This window comes from Chelonia mydas, chromosome 10, assembly GCF_015237465.2.
Source record: "Chelonia mydas isolate rCheMyd1 chromosome 10, rCheMyd1.pri.v2, whole genome shotgun sequence".
NCBI classification, from domain to species: Eukaryota; Metazoa; Chordata; order Testudines; family Cheloniidae; genus Chelonia; species Chelonia mydas.
This window is the reverse complement of record NC_051250.2, coordinates 83,718,350-83,738,364: the sequence shown is the minus strand read 5'-3', so window position 1 is coordinate 83,738,364 and position 20,015 is coordinate 83,718,350. Positions and strand designations below refer to the sequence as shown.

Below are 20,015 nucleotides of genomic sequence, written 5' to 3'. Positions count from 1 at the left end.
GGAAGAGGGAGTTATTTAAGTTAAGCGCCAATGTGGACACAAGAACAAATGGCTATAAACTGACCATCACCAATTTAAGCTCGAAATTAGATGAAGGTTTCTAACCATCAGAGGAGGGAAGTTCTGAAACAGCCTTCCAAAGGTAGTAGTTAGGGTAAAAGGTCTAACTGGCTTCTAGACTGAGCTTGATAAGTTTATGAAGGGGATGCAATGATGGGACTCCCTCTGATGGCATGTGGTCCATCAGCAACTGCCAGTAGCAAAAATCCCTAAAGGCTGGAGGTGGGACAATGAATGGGGAGGGCTCTGAGTTATTACAGAGAATTCTTTCCCAAGTATCTGCCTGGTGGATCTTGCCCACAAGCTCAAGGTCTAACTGACTGCCATATTTGGGATCGGGAAGGAATTTTGCCCCAGGTCAGATTGGCTGAGTCCCTGAGGTTTTTCGCATTCTCTGGGGCATGGGTCACTTACAGGTTTGAACTAGTGCAAATGGTGAATTATCTGAAACTTGAAGTCTTTAAATCATAATTTGAGGACTTCAGTAACTCAGCCAGAGGTTAGGGGTCTATTTCAGGAGCGGGCAGGCCACAGGTCAGACTAGGTGATCATGATGGTCCCTTCTGACCTTAAAGTCTATGAGACTCCCATAGGAGTCCCTTCCCTTCCGTGCTTAATTTTTTCACTAGGAACAAAAGCACTAAGTCCTAAAAATCCTTGAGCATTTGCCAGTGTGAGAGTGTTCTGAGTTTTCAAGGTTGTGTGGCAGCAGAATCGCAGAATAATGGAGTGAGGGAGTGGTTAGGAAAGAAGGAAATGGGAACCTGCAGAAGTTACCTTAGTGTTGAGGATGGTATCAGCACAACCAAGAAGAGGAAAGAGAAAAAATGCATGTTATGCAAGTAGTATCAAGTCCTGGAGCAGCTCTGCATTTACATATCACTGAAAGACAATATGCCCCTTAGATAGCATGGGATCAGCCCTACTGGGCAACCTTTGAGAATTACACAAAACTGTTCCTCTGCATTACAAACACACATTAGACAGAGAAGAACTACTACATTAAATACACTTACCACTGGATGGACAGGGGGATTGGTCAGCTGCCCTCTCCTCTTCCTGCTCCAGATTACTTATTTTAAATGGTTTTTCAGGCATATCTGCTGCCTTCTCCAAGGTCATCAGAAGTGGCTGCTGGCTCTCTTGTGGTGTTGCTGGCACTTCATCCCCTCTCTCTAAAGGAGCTGGAGGTGGCTGCTGATCCTTCTGAACTTGTTTCAATTCCAGGTCACCTTCAGCTTGACTCCTATTCCCTGGACTGCCTGGACACTTTTTGGTACATGATGCTAATCCTGGGGCAACATCCACCTTTACTTGGGGCAATGAGCCATCCTGCTGTTGCAACGACTCTCCCACAAAAGGCTGAGGGGGAACTTCACTGAGCTTTGGCACGTCTTCTGGAGTAGGCTTCAGGGACAGATCCTTCATGCTTTTAACTTCAGCGACCACATTAGAATCTTTAGAGGTTTCTTTTTTCCTGATCTCTGGATCCATCTGTACCAACCCATGGCTCAGGTCACATAGTTTTTCTGAGTTTTTGCCAAAAGCCTCACTGGATTCCACTTCCAGGCCTTCATGTTCCTGCGTTTCCCTTACAAGAATCAGCCCCCGAGACAGAGTTAGAGGGTCAGAGGATCCCTCTTCATTTAGTTGCTTCTCTTCTGCCTGCCTTTCTCCTCCTTGTTCCTCACATAGAGTCTCAGGGACTGCTTCAAATTCAGACGCCTCTCCTGATAACTTTTCCTTGATCTCAGTCAATGCTTCTTGACCCAGAGTGTGTGCTGAAGTCTCAGACTGAACAGACAGAGTTGCAGCTGTCTGACTTCCAGAATCACATGTGAGATCAATGCAAGCCAGCTGTGCTACAGACTCTTCTGCTGCTACACCTTCAGCAACAGGACAAACGGTAGGTTCTCCTGTAGCTCGCTCAGCCTCCCTTTTCAGCTTTTCACAGTTTTCACTGAGCAGGGCTTGGCTGTCCTCACTCAGCCTCAGTTGTACATTGTAACTTTCTGTGGAACAGGGTTTCAGCTCTGAAGCTTGCAGTGTAGAATCCATCTCAACCTGTGTGTTTTCACTGTCTTGGTTGGTTTTCAGAGAGCTTGTGTTGCCTTCTGTCTTTGTGGGCTGGCTGCATTCACTTGCAGAGAGTACTAGCTTACAGGAAAATTCAGGATCTCCTGTGGGGATCTTTGGCAGAGCCTCTGTGGTTTCAGAGACATCTGCTGGCAAGCATGAACTAGGTAAAACTCCACTCTTCTCTTCTCCACTAGGCTTCTCCTCCAGACTCGGAGTTGAAATAAAAATATCCTAAAAAGGATAAAAATAGAAGAAAAATAAAGAACTCTACAGTTTACATTCTTCTAGCCAGCCTACAGGCTTGGCATCTGATCCATCCATCAGGCACCCAAACAGCACACAAGCAGTCCTATCTCCTAGTAAGGGACCTTGGTTCAGGGACACAGAAAATTCATCCAGAAACTCAAGTTTTAAAGTAGCAGCCGTGTTAGTCTGTATCCGCAAAAAGAACAGGAGTACTTGTGGCACCTTAGAGACTAACATCTGATGAAGTGGGCTATAGCCCATGAAAGCTTACGCTCTAATAAATTTGTTAGTCTCTAAGGTGCCACAAGTACTCCTGTTCAAGTTTTAAGGGGACTATTTTCCACTTATCTGAGCAACAACTGCCCTTCTGTTGTGAAGGGAAGTGACCATCATTCATCATCATCTCCAAAGAGATAACTGTGCAGTCAGAGGTGCGATGATGGATACCTCTTTGATCTCACATGACACACCCCCCAGCATAAACACAGGGAAGGAAGAAAGGTGCTATGTTGTCAGCCGGGTGCTAGGAAGCTATGCAAAGTGCTCTATTAGGTTTTTCTACAGCAGCAACCAGCCACAATATCAGAGCACCAAAGTCACCTTTTCCTCAGGAAGAGACGTTATTAACTGGTGTGTCTTCCTTAAATTCTCCCAATAAAACCTTAAAACCCCACCCCCACCTACTCTTAGGTGGATGAAAAGAAGTCTTCTTAAGTCATAAAAAAGCCACACGAGTCCACTATTCAAAAAGGATACCTCACTTCCTGTAGCAAAAGGTGCAAGGGAAAGACCAAAATGACATTAGACAGGAAATTCTTAAAGGAAAACTGCAATGATTAGTTACAGGCCTTAAAAGACTACGTTTTAATTGCAGTACTACAAAATATCAGTGCTTCACTCTCTCCATAATCAAGAGTGGTGCTAGGGTCTCACACAGCCCCCATTTTACTGACATATCCCAGCAGAAGACTAGCCTGAGGATGTAGTTTGAGACATAGGATATGCAAATCAGAATCAGAAAGAGACTTCCAAAGACATTGTAAAGAGAATCTCACGTGTTTCCTAGGACAGACTAAAAGACAGGCACCAAGAATAAATCAGATAAGAGAGTCTCTTAAATCACACTGAAGTTTTCTTCCAAGAATACAATGGTACATGGTGGGTGTAACAGAATACCATAGAATGACTAGTGGGGATGAGGAAGATCTCTATAGCCAACTAAGCAGGAGAACCCCACACATCAGGGTACAGAGAATGAGCCAGAAACCAATCCCCTACAATCAACCATGTACCAAAACTTAAGGGAACATGGTACAGGAAGAAACTAAGGGGGGGAAATTCCACTTCAATACCCACATGGGAAAACTCTGGTTGTGATGGTATAGGGAAGGATCCAGGAACAAAGGCTGGGGCACTCTGGGATACAGGAGTTGAAACCTGTGGTAGTACATGAGGTTCTGGTGGGACAGGTGGACTGCCAGTGTCCATTGGCTCATCTCCTTTCTGCTTCTCCTGTAGAAGGTCTCCTCCTTCTGCTGGAGCAGATATATCCATCTGCTCATCTGATTTAAAAGACGGAAATTAAAAAGTTAATTATAGCTGCAAGCAACACCTTAAAATTAATGGTTAACATATTCCATTAGAAGATCCTGTTTAGTTGCTGATAGCTTTGCCAAACTAACGGTTTGTGTTGAAATTTTTCATTTGAGGCATCTGTCTCAAGCTGAATTCTTTTGGGAAGAATCAGCAAAAGTGGTTCAGCCATTTCCTAGGACTAGGTTAGGAAACAATATGTTTTGCCCATGTTAAAAAATTCATGCAACCATTTTGTTAGAGAAATTCTACCACATCTCTGTTTTGAATAGGGACTTGAAATTTGCCAGAGGGTTCGCCCTGGTATCAGGGATGTGCATTTTGCCATCTCTGTGAAAATAAACCTAAATGTACCCATGTTATAACCCCCTGGTGGAAAATAAAATAAAATCTGTTTTGCACATGCTCAGTAGAGGTTGTTCCGAGTCTGGCAGCATTATTCTCCCACACTGAGCATGCTCCATCACTACCCAGCTCCTAAATGTCAATTGAACCATGCATGCACCGTACCACAGAGCAACTGAGCACACTATTTCAGGGCTGTGCAGAATTTTTCCTGCAATTGCTCCTCCCAGCAACTGGGGTCTGCTGTGGCACTGGGCACCAAAACGGAGCAGGGAAAGTGTCTTGTGTGTTCTCTCGGATTTCAAGCCAAAAGGCACCATTATGACCATCTACTCTGACCTCTGGTATAACAGAGGCCAGAGAATTGCACTTAGTGATTCTTGCATCCAGCCCATAACTTCTGGTTGGGCTGCAGCAGAACTTTTAGAAAAGAGACATACAATCTTGATCTAAGGACTCCAAGTGCAGGAGAACCCACCACGGCCCTGGGGAAATTGTTCCAAGGGTTAATTACAGTACCCCCCCCCCCAAAAAAAGGTCCCTTTTTTCTAGTCTGAATTTATCTAGCTTCAGTTTCCAGCCACAGGATTTTTAAGATCTATTGTAGGTACTTTTACGGTCCCCATTATCCTAATATCCAAGCACCTAAAAATTTTAATGTAATTATTCTCCCACACAACTGCAGTAAGGAAGTGTTATCCTCATTTTACATATGGGGAACTGAGGGAGAGAGAGACTAAGGGTAAAATTTTCAAAGATCTCTAAGTGCCATTTTCAAAAGGACTTGGCATCTAAATTTTACTGAGTCAACTGGATTTAGGCTCCTGCATACCTATGCCATTTTCAAAAGTGACTTAGGCATTTTTTGAAAATTTTACCCAAGATGACTTGCTCAGAGCAGAGAATAAACCCAGATCCCCCAAGTCCTAGGCTAGCACCATGACCATTAGATCATCCTTCTTTTCAGTGTCTCCTATTAGCACCCAGGAAGCAAAACAATCTTCTGCAATCAAGCAAATAGGCATGAACTCACCGGCAAAACACGTCTTCTCCCCCTTCCAGTGGATTGTCTACATGGAGGATAACAGCCTACTGCTGCTACCAGTTATTCATTCAGTTAGCTCAAGTTGTAGAGGTCTGTGTTGTGGAGCTAAAGATCCCAACCCTGCTAACAACCTATATGGGGATCAATATTGATCTGTATGATTGAATTTGTGCATTTTTCAGTTGTCTTTGAAAAAAAGAAATAAAACAAAACACACACACCCCCCTTGGGAAATTGCATTAAAAATGTTTAGGGCCCTACCAAATTCACGGTAATGAAAAACATGTCCTGGACCACGAAATCTGGTCTCTCCCCGTGAAATCTGGTCTTTTGTAGGCTTTTACTCTATACTATAGAGATTTCATGGGGGAAGATCAGTGTTTATCAAATTGGGGGTCTGGATCCAAAAGGTAGTTGCAGGAGGAGAGTCACAAGATTATTTGAGGGAGAGGTGGGTCACGGTATTGCCACTCTTACTTCTGCGCTGACTTCAGAACTGGGCTGCCAGAGAGAGCGGTGGCGGCTGTTGGCCGGGCGCCCAGCTCTGAAGGCAACACCCCATCAGCAGCAGCACAGAAGTAAGGGCAGCAGTACCGCAACCTCCCCTACAATAACCTTGTGACTCCCCGCAACTCCTTTTTGGATCAGAACCCCTTCAACTACAGCACTGCGAAATTTCAGGTTTAAATAGCTGAAATCATAAAATTTATTATTTTTAAAATCCTATGACCGTGAAATTGACCGAAATGGACTGTGAATTTGGTAGGGCCCTAAAAAATGTTAAAAGAACACTAAGGTAGCGAAGTCATGTACTCAGAAGTTAGGAAGTGTAAGATTAGGGTTGCCTCTGCAAACATAATTCAGCCCCTTCTGTGGCTCCATGATGATAATACAGATTTTAATCACATACTATTTTTCCACAGAACCTGTCTCCTTCAGTGCACAAGCTGGATGGTGCTTAAGGAATGAAACAGGGTTGTGTAACAAATGAGGATGTTTTCTATAGGTTCCCTGCTTCTTTGGAAGGTGTGTGGTGAACAAAGAGGGGATTGCAGGAAGAATAAAGACTGTCTCATGGTATGATGGCATATACAAACCATATACCAGACAACAAGGGGCTCAGGAGCTGCTCTGAGCTCAGCACAGACTGGAGAAGTTAAAAGGAGCAGAACAGCTCACCTGTGGGCAGGCCAGGGAAGAGAGAGGACCTACACCTTGCAGCTCCTGAGGGAAAGCAGGATATCTCCCATCCACAGCTGCTTGAAGGTTCCCCCATGAGGGAAGGGAGGACCTACTTTTTATCAACTCTGAGAGGGAGGCATTTCCCTCTCTCACATACTAATCCAGCTTGTGTGTATTGATTCTGTGTTTTGTTTATAGACTGCCCCTGAAAGGAAGAGACTTAGAACTGACCAGAGGGCCAAGGCATGAGAGGAATCAGCTGATGTCCCAAAAGGGAGAAAGCTGCCATGCCCAGACACAAGGAGGTGCCATGCAGTGAACTGACCCCCTTGACGCTTTCCTGTACAGACTGTGAACAACAGAGGGATGATAGGAAGTGGCCCAGAGAAGGCAGCCTTAAGGCATTCCTGGGCATTAGACGCTTTTGTTGCCCTTACAGAGCCCTGGGCTGGAGTGGGAAGGCCTAGCTCCCCTACCAAAAACCCCTCTGCAAGTCAAAGGCCTAAACCCCTAACTACTAGGCAATGCTCCCCACGAGTGAATCATAGATTATCAGGGTTGGAAGGGACCTCAGGAGGCCATCTAGTCCAACCCCCTGCTCAAAGCAGGAACAATCCCCAATTAAATCATCGCAGCCAGGGCTTTGTCAAGCCTGACCTTAAAAACTTCTAAGGAAGGAGATTCTACCACCTCCCTAGGTAATGCATTCCAGTGTTTCACCACCCACCTAGTGAAAAAGTTTTTCCTAATATCCAACCTAAACCTCCCCCACTGCAACTTGAGACCATTACTCCTTGTCCTGTCATCTTCTACCACTGAGAATAGTCTAGAACCATCCTCTTTGGAACCACCTCTCAGGTAGCTGAAAGCAGCTATCAAATCCCCCCTCATTCTTCTCTTCTGCAGACTAAACAATCCCAGTTCCCTCAGCCTCTCCTCCTAAGTCATGTGTTCCAGACCCTTAATCATTTTTGTTGCCCTTCGCTGGACTCTCTCCAATTTTTCCACATCCTTCTTGTAGTGTGGGGCTCAAAACTGGACACAGTAATCCAGATGAGGCCTCACCAATGTCGAATAGAGGGGAACGATCACGTCCCTCCATCTGCTGGCTATGCCCCTACTTATACATCCCAAAATGCCATTCGCCTTCTTGGCAACAAGGGCACACTGTTGACTCATATCCAGCTTCTCGTCCACTGTCACCCCTAGGTCCTTTTCTGCAGAACTGCTGCCTAGCCATTCGGTCCCTAGTCTGTAGCGGTGCATTGGATTCTTCCGTCCTAAGTGCAGGACTCTGCACTTATCCTTGTTGAACCTCATCAGATTTCTTTTGGCCCAATCCTCCAATTTGTCTAGATCCCTCTGTATCCTATCCCTACCTGCCACTGTACCTACCACTCCTCCTAGTTTAGTATCATCCGCAAATTTGCTGAGGGTGCAATCCACACCATCCTCCAGATCATTTATGAAGATATTGAACAAAACCAGCCCCAGGACCGACCCTTGGGGCACTCCACTTGATAGCGGCTGCCAACTAGACATGGAGCCATTGATCACTACCCGTTGAGCCCGACAATCTAGCCAACTTTCTACCCACCTTATAGTGCATTCCTCCAGCCCATACTACTTTAACTTGCTGACAAGAATACTGTGGGAGACTGTGTCAAAAGCTTTGCTAAAGTCAAGAAACAATACATCCACTGCTTTCCCTTCATCCACAGAACCAGTAATCTCATCATAGAAGGCGATTAGATTAGTCAGGCATGACCTTCCCTTGGTGAATCCATGCTGACTGTTCCTGATCACTTTCCTCTCCTCTAAGTGCTTCAGGATTGATTCCTTGAGGACCTGCTCCATGATTTTTCCGGGGACTGAGGTGAGGCTGACTGGCCTGTTGTTCCCAGGATCCTCCTTCTTCCCTTTTTTAAAGATGGGCACTACATTAGCCTTTTTCCAGTCATCACTTCCAGAGTGAAGACCACCACAAATGGTTAAGGCATTAGAATGCCATCCTAGAGAACTGGATTCTACCTCTGCCTTTTCCACAAAGCTCCTACAAGATGCTGAGCAAATCACTGAAATCAATCTTTCCACCAGTGGTCACTAATTGTGTGTTCCTAATTTTCTGGGAGCCTAGCTTGACACACCTGGGGCCACATTTGCAAAAGTGCTGAGCTTTTCAACTGTACGTGAAATCCAAGGGGTTCTGTGCTTTGAATATGAAAGGTGCTAAAAAATGCTAAGTACTATTAAAAAAAAAAAAAAAAATCAAGCTTTAAGCGTCTCAAGTTGGGCACTCAGAATTAGTGAACACTTGATAACTTTGGCTTTAACGTCACTTTCTTGGTTCTTAATCTGTAACATAGGGATAATACCTCCTGACTTTGCATGGGTACTGGTAAGAGAACCATCTGAAAATAATGTCTGAAGCCCCCAGATGCTACAATGAATACACCATAGCAACACCCTTGAGGAAATTAGTAATTTTCTATTCAGTGCAGGGTTTGGATAGTGTATGTTTTAATAAGGCCTGGAGTCACACTTTGAATGAGAAAGATAAGAAAAATATCAAGTATCGGGGGGGTAAAGAAAAATATCGAATAGCTACCCATTCATTGAGCACTGTCCTTTCCGTGCACTGAATGAGGCAGGGGTCCTGTGGAGACAGTAGTATGTGATTATAAAATTAAAGATGGTATTATAACGCACAAGGGGTCTGAATTAAGGTACAGTGATTCTTTAATGTAGTTGTCGGCTCCCCGCCCCTCCATATATATTTATACATAAGAGAAGAGGGATTCCTGCTGCCCTGCAGTACCTATCCTGTTGCATGAATGCCTTTCCTCCAAGGAAGCACAATGGCAACTGGCCCTCGGCATCCCGTGTTCAGTGCATCCCCACCTTACCAAGAGAGAAGGGGGAAACTAGCTGATGATGCCCTACTCTTCATGTACTATCACCTTCTCCCAAAGGTACAGTGCGGGAGTGGCCCATTGCATGTGCACTTAAGGAATCAATCAAGTTTGAAGACTCTGGAGGAAGAGCTGTATAGTGGGAGAAGGAGAGGTGCTTGTTATGCAGATTAGCATATGGACATGATTCTAAGCAGTGTTTGGAGGAAGCTAGACACACAGGCTGGAGGAGTAGGTATAGGGAAAAGCCAAAACCAGATCAGTATTCACAGAAGTTTTACCTTTTGTTTCTTCCTGTTCTGTGGGACTGCTGGGGATGATAAGAGGATGGGATCTAAACGCATCAGGAGAAGGAGTAATTAGGCCTGAAGAATAACTGCAGAGGAATAAAAATAAAATCACAGATCACTTAATGCTTTAGTTATTTCTCTTACTCCACAAGAGTAGCTCCAGCCTTTCACAACGGGAGTCTGCTTCACCAGCTAACACAATCAAGCCAATGAGCCTAAATCCCTCAAATGACTGCAGAGGAGTACAGGCAGGGAACCCGCAGCTCAGTTTCCATGTAGCAACAGTCTACAGATCACAACAAAGCCCAAAAGCAGGGAGAATCCTACGTAGTCAGACTGCAGTTAAAATAACTTGACAGATGTGAAAACAAGCATTGTACTGACATACAGAAAAAAAAAACTGTCAAGAATGGAGGAGACATCTAATTCAGTATCTTGTCTCAGATAATTGCCAATATTGGATACTTCTGGGGAAAGTACAAGGAACTCTGGGGTAGAAAGTTATGCAATAACGTTCTTCGGTTAAGAAGAAACCTGCCCAGAGAGGAAGTTAGTGGTTGACTTATGCTCTGAAGCATGTTCCCTTATTTATCGTCTCAGTTACTTATCTGCTCCCCATTATCAAAGTACCTGAATACCTCTCAATGTTTAATGAATTTACCCTCAGTACCTCACAGTGATAGGGAAATGCTGTTATCCCATTGTACAGATGGGGAACAGATACAGACAGGCTAAATGAGTTGCCCAAGGCCATACAGGAAGTCTGTGGTAGGGCAGGCACTTGAACCCAAGCCTCTCAGGTCCATTGTACCGTTTTTATTCTACCTAATGAAGCTGTGCATTACTCCTCATGTTAGTGCGTAGTCTGATTTTTACTAAGATCTTGCCTTAAGATAGCACTGAAGTCAATGAGTTTTACAGATTAGTTATATATTGCACACAAATTTCCTCTCAACAGCTTTAAACTGCTGTCTTTGAGTTTAACTATGTCCCCTTGTTTCTTCTATTATGAGAAGAGATAAACGGGAATCATTCATACCATTCATTGTTTTCTACTCCATCCTCGTGATAGAAGGATACCAGTTCTGAACTGTAGCCCAGGAAAACATGATAGAGGTGTGCAGGGGAAAGAAAAAAGCCATATTGGAGATAGTCAGGGATGGAATTTGAAGAGAGGAACTCCAGACAGCAGCTGTAAACAGTCTGTTCAATGAATTTAGACGTGAACGGGAGAAAAGAGATGGGGCAGTCGCTGCAGGACTACATGGGGGTCAACCATGTGGAGGTTTTTTTGTTCTAAAGGTGGGAGAGACTAAAGCAGCTCGTACAGTAGAAGGAGAAGAGAGACAGATTAATAAGGACAAAGGGTGAAGAGAAGAATGGGTGAAAGGGAGATTAGTACCTGGGTGGGGATACGAAGGTAGGCTGAAGGGTTAGAGGACAACACCAGAGGATGAAAAGCTCCTGCATTAGTGACAGGGGCAATGGGGAAAGTGGTGGGGAGGAAGGGAAGGCTTGGCTTAGAAGTCATATCAAAATTTGGCAGTTTTGTCGGGGGGGGGGGGGGGGGGGGGGGGGGGGGGGGGGGAAGAGAATCAGTAAAGCTCCTGTGTAGAGTGAAGTGGGGCTGGGGAGAGGTTTGAGAAAGGAGTCAAAGGTGGTGAACAGATGAGTGGGACTGCGCACACGGGAATCTGAGTAGAGAAGCAGAGGGCCTGGCTAGGATGGTAGCAGAATCGAAGGAGGAGAGAACAGTAGTGGAGAAAGTGCCCATGCTCACTGAACTACTACCAGATGTGCTGCTGTGAGAATGTGGCAGTGGAGGACGCAGATGATGGGGAAGAGCTAGGGTGGGCCTTGTGATGGGAGAGAGGGGCAAAGAAGTCAAGTGTGGAGGGGAGGTAGAATGCAGAGAATCGACAACCATGTCATGGGAAGAGACAACAGGGAGGAGCAAGCTGAGAGTGGAAGAGAAGTCACTAACACTTATGGTCTGGAAGTCTCAGAAGCATAAGATGGTGGGCAGCAGGCAAGAGGCAGATATCCTATCTTGAGAGAGACCAGGTGATTGGCAGAGTGGGGGACTCAGTAATGAAGAGGAGATTAGTGCTTGGTGAAGATATGAATGGCTATCCTAGGGAATGGGAGAGTTGATCCAGTTTGCAGGTCAAAAGAAGCAATCTTTGTATCATCAGCAGAGGACTTTGTCTGACCACAGTCATCTTTAGTACCAGTCAACTTCCACCCAGTTTCTCCTAATTTAAACTATACGCCTCCACACTAGCCACAGAAAATTAACAAGGTGTTTTTGCATCAGAAGTATGGCTCCTCTGAATAAAATGGAGCCATTTCCTTTTATGTAGGCACTCCTTTCCCCAAATAGCTCCTCAATGCCTAACAAGTTTTAAACCCTCTTCTTTACATCACCCTCTTCTCAGCTGTAGGTAGACACTCTGAAGTATCCCCGTTCAGTCAGCTTTGCACTGAAGTTTATTTCAGAGACAGCTAGCAAGGAGATCCTGAAGTGTGCATGGAGCTGGGGACACCTTCCCCAAGAAAGCTATTGGGAGTTCAGGAAAACTGATGGAAGATAAAGTAATGTAGCTTAATTTTTTAGTTATCACTTTGGAGGCTAAAACCAAACCGATTTTACAACTCCTCTACATCCTGCAACTTGGCATAACCTGAATAGAACCAAAAGGCAAAAAAGAGTATAATTCTCTCCCAAGCAGCATGAAGTCCCCACTCCTCTAACAGAAAACCCTGTAAGATCCCCTATTCTCCTTGAGGAAGGCTGAAAGGTTACCAATGAGCCCAGTGTCTTCCCCCCCATGGAAACCCATGTGAAAAGCCAGAATTATACCTTATTAGCTATTAAGCTTCAAAGACTTCAGTTTGCAGAAAACCACAATTACAATGTAATCCATGTTGGAAGATTTAACCCCACCTGCTGTGCTGGGCTGTTTGTCCCAGTGACTTTCATCCCATGCAGGACAAGTGCATATTAGAGGTGTTGGTTGTGTGTTGTGGGGTTGTGTTGTTGTTTTGTTTTTTTTGCTTACGTGGAAAGACTCTCCTGACCAAGGGACCCCTGCACAGAGAGATGCAGGAGTTGCAGAGTGCCAGCAGGGGTGCACGCCACGGAACCTCCCACTTCCACCCTGGTTATGGTACAGTCACTCTCTGAAGCTATTTGGAGCAAGAGGAAACAGACTGGATTATTATAAAGCAAGTTATCCAGATAAAATCATGAGTGATGATTTTCACTTCTGCAAAGTTACCTCCCAGTTTGACAAAGACCAATATTCTCAGTGAGACAAAAATGGATTTTGGAACCACAGGTCCAAGGCACGTGAAATGCAAGCGTCATATCCCTAAAAGGTAAAAGGCTTGTTACTGGCTGGCAAAAGTGGCCTGCTCTCTCATACTGGATTATAAGTGTTTACACTAAAGAATTGTAGGAAAAAATTCTCAATGGTTCCAATACCAGTTCAGCCAAATCAATGTTAGAATTGGTGGGAGCACTAGTATAGACAAGGCTCTGGCAACAACAAAGAAGAAAACTCACTGCTTTTACCGTTTTCGTTAGATAAGTAGATTTTACATCCAGAAGGTTTAACAAAGTTATAACAATTTAACTAAAGCTGTTTAAAACACACACCTGTTAGTTAAAACAGTGCAATTTTGTTTTGACCCGGCCTTTAAACCACGATCAAGTCATCTTTTTAAACTTCTTTTCAATAAACTAAGTAGAATGTCTTAAGTCTCTCATGGTAAGGCATGTTTTACAGACCTCAATTCATTTTTGTGACTCTTTTCTGAAACCTCTTCAATTTTTCAATATCCTTTTGTAGTGTGGATACAAGAAGGGGACACAATATTCCAGTATCAGAGTAACAGCCGTGTTAGTCTGTATTCGCAAAAAGAAAAAAGTGAGCTGTAGCTCATGAAAGCTTATGCTCAAATAAATTGGTTAGTCTCTAAGGTGCCACAAGTACTCCTTTTCTTTTTGCGAATATTCCAGTAGTGGTCTTATAAGTGCTACATATACACAACCTCCCTATTCCTCCTCTGTATATTCCTGTTCATACAGCCAAGTTTTGCTAAACTTACTGAAAAGCAAGTGTAACTGAAATATGCTAAAAAATTATTCTGGCTGCTGGAGCCTTTACACTAGCACTTGTACCAATTATAATGCCAGTTCAGCTGAACCAATAGGAATTTTTGGGGTAAGTTTCCCCAACATGGACAAGGCTTAAAATACGTGCCCATGCTTTTTCTAGCATCACAAAAACAATTAGCAGTTTTACTGCCATGCTTTTTTTTTTTTTTTTTTTTGGGGGGGGGGGGGCGGGGGGGGGAAGCATGTAGGGAAAAGTGAGGAATACTCAAACAACCCATTCTAATGGCATTATTATGATTCACCTCAGAACAACGAGAGAACATTTGAACGCTCCCCACATAAGTGAAGGCTGTGTTTTGCTTTCCAGAGTACTTTCACATGAACAGAAACATTCGTTTAATCAAAACACACCCAAAGTATTCTGCCCACTGTAACCTGCTTCCCTGAAAGATGCCCTCAAAGGGCACATCTGCCCAGTAATGTCCCTTAAAAAGTCCATACAGTCGAGATATTCAAACATTTCGCCATCTGGGATCCAGTTTAAATCTTGTATAAAGTCTTTCAAAACAGAAGTTAAACCTACAAAGTCTTCATCCCAATTTCAGCTAGGCTGAGGATCTGTCGTCTCATTACAGTTCAATATTTTTGCCCCAAACCCAAGCTGGGCATAGCCCTTCCCGCTGAGGATCGGTCTTCCTGATCTCCCAGCACCTCTTGCCTAGAGTTTGGCCTTCTCCACTGGACTTCCCCGCACTGAGTCAGGGCCTCATAGGAGCTTTTTTACTCCTACAGTGTTTCCAGGCAGCTGCAGACAACCACCCTTATAAGCCTCAGGTGCCTTCCCTCAAGTCCAGTTGGGCAGCAGATAATCAATCCAGTTACGCTGGACCTTACTTCCTCTTAAAGGGGCCAGTCACCCTGTGACAGATGCATAGCCCCCAGCTAAAAAATAGAACAGTGACTGCTCCCTTAGGATGGATACTTTGGCATAGTTGGTCTGTTTTTACCTGTTGTGTGGCTCTGGGAAAACATATCTTCCTGAGTTGACAAAATCTCTGACTCCTGCAGACCAGGATCAGGTGTCTTCTCAGCCTGCAACCCACTTTCAAGCACATCACAGACAGACATTTGTATCCTGCTGATCTCTTTGTGTTGCTGTGGAATTCTGGGAGAGCTAGACATAACCTCTGACCTGGGAAATTCAATTTATAGTAGTGTTGCAGAACTATCATGAATATTTACCAGCCCAGGTACAAAAATCTTCTCACTCGTCCTCACCACAATAGCAGGGACAAATAAAATATTTTTACCCATGTCAAAATACACCTGCCCAAGGTGAATATTGGGTGGGGGTAAGTAGAATTTAAAGCGGAGTTAAACACTTTATAATAAAAAGTAAACTCAAGATTCTGATTTCAGCTCATTACAAAGTTGCAAAAACAGGTTTTAAATAGAATTTTAAAACATTACTTATTAGGGCTGTGATTACAGTTAACTCATGCAATTAATCTCAGTTTTAATCGCACTGTTAAACAATAGAATACCAATTGAAATTTATTAAAATATTTTGGATGTTTTTTCTACATTTTCAAAAATATTGATATCAACTACCACACAGAATACAAAGTGTACACCACCATTACACCACACCAATACAAAGTGGCCACCATTCCAGAAGACATGCTTCCATGCTGATGACACTCGTTAAAAAAAATAGGTTTCAGAGTAACAGCCGTGTTAGTCTGTATTCGCAAAAAGAAAAGGAGTACTTGTGGCACCTTAGAGACTAACCAATTTATTTGAGCATAAGCTTTCGTGAGCTACAGCTCACTTCATCGGATGCAAACTGTGGAAAATACAGAAGATGTTTTTATACACACAAACCATGGAAAAAATGGGTGTTTATCACTACAAAAGGTTTTCTCCCCCCCCCCCCCCAAAAAAAAAAAAACAACCAAAAAAACCTACTCTCCTGCAGGTAATAGCTTATCTAAAGTGATCATAAAAAACTCAAAAAAACAACCTTCCACACTCTCATAAAAAAACAACCTTCCACACAAACTTCCTCGTGGCTGGACTTTACTAAAACTAGACAAGCCATTTACAACACACACTTTGCTTCTCTACAAAAGAAAAAGGACACTAAACTTTCTAAACTACTACATGTCACAAGGGGCCACAGCAATGGTTCCCTCAACCCACCCAGCAATACTGTTAACCTATCCAACTATACTCTCAGCCCAGCAGAAGCAACTGTCCTATCTCGGGGCCTCTCCTTCTGCCCCTCCACCCCCAAGAACATGATACAGTTCTGTGGTGACCTAGAATCCTATTTTCGATGTCTCCGACTCAAGGAATATTTCCAACACACCTCTGAACAACATACTAATCCACAGAGACCTCTCTGCCAACACTACAAAAAGAAGGATTCTAGGTGGACTCCTCCTGAAGGAGGAGACAGCAGACTGGACTTCTACATAGAGTGCTTCCGCCGACGTGCACGGGCTGAAAATGTGGAAAAGCAGCATCACTAGCCCCACAACCTCAGCCGTACAGAACACAATGCCATCCACAGCCTCAGAAACAACTCTGACATCATAATCAAAAAGGCTGACAAAGGAGGTGCTGTTGTCATCATGAATAGGTCGGAATATGAACAAGAGGCTGCTCGGCAGCTCTCCAACACCACTTTCTACAAGCCATTACCCTCTGATCCCACTGAGAGTTACCAAAAGAAACTACAGCATTTGCTCAAGAAACTCCCTGAAAAAGCACAAGATCAAATCTGCACAGACACACCCCTGGAACCCCGACCTGGGATATTCTATCTACTACCCAAGATCCATAAACCTGGAAATCCTGGGCGCCCCATCATCGCAGGCATTGGCACCCTGACAGCTGGATTGTCTGGCTATGTAGACTCCCTCCTCAGGCCCTACACTACCAGCACTCCCAGCTACCTTCGAGACACCACTGACTTCCTGAGGAAACTACAATCCATTGGTGATCTTCCTGAAAACACCATCCTGGCCACTATGGATGTAGAAGCCCTCTACACCAACATTCCACCCAAAGATGGACTACAAGCCGTCAAGAACACTATCTCCGATAATGTCACGGCTAACCTGGTGGCTGAACTTTGTGACTTTGTCCTTACCCATAACTATTTTACATTTGGGGACAATGTATACCTTCAAATCAGCGGCACTGCTATGGGTACCCGCATGGCCCCACAGTATGCCAACATTTTTATGGCTGACTTAGAACAACGCTTCCTCAGCTCTCGTCCCCTAACGCCCCTGACATCTTCATCATCTGGACCCATGGAAAAGAAGCCCTTGAGGAATTCCACCATGATTTCAACAATTTCCATCCCACCATCAACCTCAGCCTGGTCCAGTCCACACGGGAGATCCACTTCCTGGACACTACAGTGCTAATAAACGATGGTCACATCACCACCACCCTATACCGGAAACCTACTGACCGCTATTCCTACCTACATGCCTCCAGCTTTCACCCTGACCACACCACACGATCCATTGTCTACAGCCAAGCTCTGCGATACAACCACATTTGCTCCAACCCCTCAGACAGAGACAAACACCTACAAGGTCTCTATCAAGCATTCTTACAACTACAATACCCACCTGCGGAAGTGAAGAAACAGATTGATAGAGCCAGAAGAGTTCCCAGAAGTCACCTACTAGAGGACAGGCCTAACAAAGAAAATAACAGAACGCCACTAGCCGTCACCTTCAGCCCCCAATTAAAACCCCGCCAATGCATTATCAAGGATCTACAACCTATCCTGAAGGATGACCCAACACTCTCACAAATCTTGGGAGACAGGCCAGTCCTTGCCTACAGACAGCCCCCCAACCTGAAGCGAATACTCACCAGCAACCACATACCACACAACAGAACCACTAACCCAGGAACCTATCCTTGCAACAAAGCCCGTTGCCAACTGTGCTCACATATCTGTTCAGCGGACACCATCACAGGGCCTAATAACATCAACCACAATATTAAAGGCTTGTTCACCTGCACATCCACCAATGTGATATATGCCATCATGTGCCAGCAATGCCCCTCTGCCATGTATATTGGTCAAACTGGACAGTCTCTACGTAAGAGAATAAATGGACACAAATCAGATGTCAAGAATTATAACATTCAAAAACCAGTCGGAGAACACTTCAGAAATTGAGTGACCAGAGAGATTGATCTCAAGTAACTATCCTTCAACAAAAAAACTTCGAAAACAGACTCCAACGAGAGACTGAATTGGAATTAATTTGCAAATTGGATACAATTAACTTAGGCTTGAATAGAGACTGGGAATGGTTGAGTCATTATAAAAAGTAACCTATTTCCCCTTGTTTATTCCTCCCCCCCCCCCACTGTTCCTCAGACGTTCTTGTTAAACCCTGGATTTGTGCTGGAAATGGCCCACCTTGATTATCATACACATTGTAAGGAGAGTGATCACTTTAGATAAGCTATTACCAGCAGGAGAGTAGGTTTTTGGTTTTGTTTTGTTTTTTTTGTTTTTTTTTTTTTTTTGGGGGGGGGGGGTAGTGATAAACACCCATTTTTTCCATGGTTTGTGTGTATAAAAACATCTTCTGTATTTTCCACAGTATGCATCTGATGAAGTGAGCTGTAGCTCACGAAAGCTTATGCTCAAATAAATTGGTTAGTCTCTAAGGTGCCACAAGTACTCCTTTTCTTTTTGTTAAAAAAATAATGCATCAATTAAATTTGTGACAGAACTCCTTGGGGGAGAATTGTAGGTCTCCTGCTCTGTGTTTTACCTGCATGCTATAACATGAAATATATGGCAGAAGTCTTGGATAATAACTCACCATGTTGTTCGTTTTAAGAACACTTTCACTGCAGATTTGACAAAATGCAAAGAAGGTACCAATGTGAGATTTCTAAAGACAGCTACAGCACTTGACCCAAGATTTAAGAATCTGAAGTGCCTTCCAAAATCTGAGCGAGACGGGGTGTGGAGCAAGCTTTCAAAAGTCTTAAAAGAGCAACACTCCGGTGCAGAAACTACAGAACATGAACCACCAAAAGAGAAAATCAACCTTCTGCTGGTGACATCTGACTCAGATGATGAAAATGAACATGCATCGGTCTGCACTGCTTTGGATCTTTATTGAGCAGAACCCTTCATCAGCATGGATGCATGTCCTCTGGAATGGTGGTTGAAGCATGAAGGGACATATGAATCTTAAGCGCATCTGGCACGTAAATATCTTGCAACATCGGCTACAACAGTGCCACGTGAATGCCTGTTCTCACTTTCAGGTGACATTGTAAACAAGAAGCGGGCAGCATTATCTCCTGCAAATGTAAACAAACTTGTTCAGCCAATTGCTCAGACAGACAAGTAGGAAGACTGAGTGGATTTGTAGGCTCTAAACTTTTACATTGCACTCAAAAATAAAACAGTTATGTAACAACAACAACAAAAATCTACATTTGTAAGTTGCACTTTCACAATAAAGAGATTGCACTATGGTACTTGTATTAGGTGAACTGAAAAATACTATTTCTTTTATTTTTACAATGCAATATTAATAAAAAATAAATACAAAGTGAGCACTGTACATTTTGTATTGTGTTGTAATTGAAATCAATATATTTGAAAATATTTATATAAATGGTATTCTGGGTTTTTTTAATCAACTTGACAGCCCTATTACTTATTGAACAGGAAGCCGTCATCATGAAAACTGGGCAATGCAAATGGAACCTAAAGAATACACTTTGCCAGTTAACAGTGAAACTGGAGAGTTTAACCACTTTAAGATTTATAATTAAGAGTTACTAATAAAAACTTAACTTTTTTGGTTAAACAACTTATAATTATAAAACTTACAACAGTGAAATTCTCCAATACCCAACAGAGTCCCTGCTGGGAGTATCATTAGACTCCTGAGAGACCACAGCCAATTCCCTGAAAACAGGGACAGACAATGACATGGGTTTCAAAATGTCCTTTAATAAATATATTGCTTTCTAAAGTTAAAAATGAAACACTAACATTTTCTTCTAGCCTATTGCATTGCCACATTAAAAAAAAAAAAAAAAAAGGTCATGTTTCCTTGAATGCTCCTGCA

General features: G+C 43.6%; 1 protein-coding gene across 15 annotated transcripts in view; it reads right to left on the bottom strand.

Moving 5' to 3' along the window:
• TP53BP1 (tumor protein p53 binding protein 1) overlaps nucleotides 1–20,015 on the bottom strand; it is a 68,682-nt gene that overhangs the window by 44,339 nt on the left and 4,328 nt on the right. For 6 of the 15 annotated variants that reach the window (XR_006284116.1, XM_037910040.2, XM_037910041.1 and 3 more), the window contains 6 exons: nucleotides 19,775–19,852; nucleotides 14,883–15,067; nucleotides 12,815–12,941; nucleotides 9,744–9,838; nucleotides 3,742–3,947; nucleotides 1,077–2,370 (listed from right to left, as the gene is read on the bottom strand). Coding sequence is in view for 14 of the 15 variants with exons in the window: in XM_037910040.2 (XP_037765968.1) it covers nucleotides 1,077–2,370; nucleotides 3,742–3,947; nucleotides 9,744–9,838; nucleotides 12,815–12,941; nucleotides 14,883–15,067; nucleotides 19,775–19,852 (1,985 nt within the window). In the remaining variant the exon portion in view is untranslated. Of the gene's footprint in view, nucleotides 1–1,076; nucleotides 2,371–3,741; nucleotides 3,948–9,743; nucleotides 9,839–12,814; nucleotides 12,942–13,033; nucleotides 14,053–14,882; nucleotides 15,068–19,774; nucleotides 19,853–20,015 lie in introns of those variants that run through there. The other 9 variants (XM_037910042.2, XM_037910044.2, XM_043523304.1 and 6 more) reach the window with 4 other exon arrangements.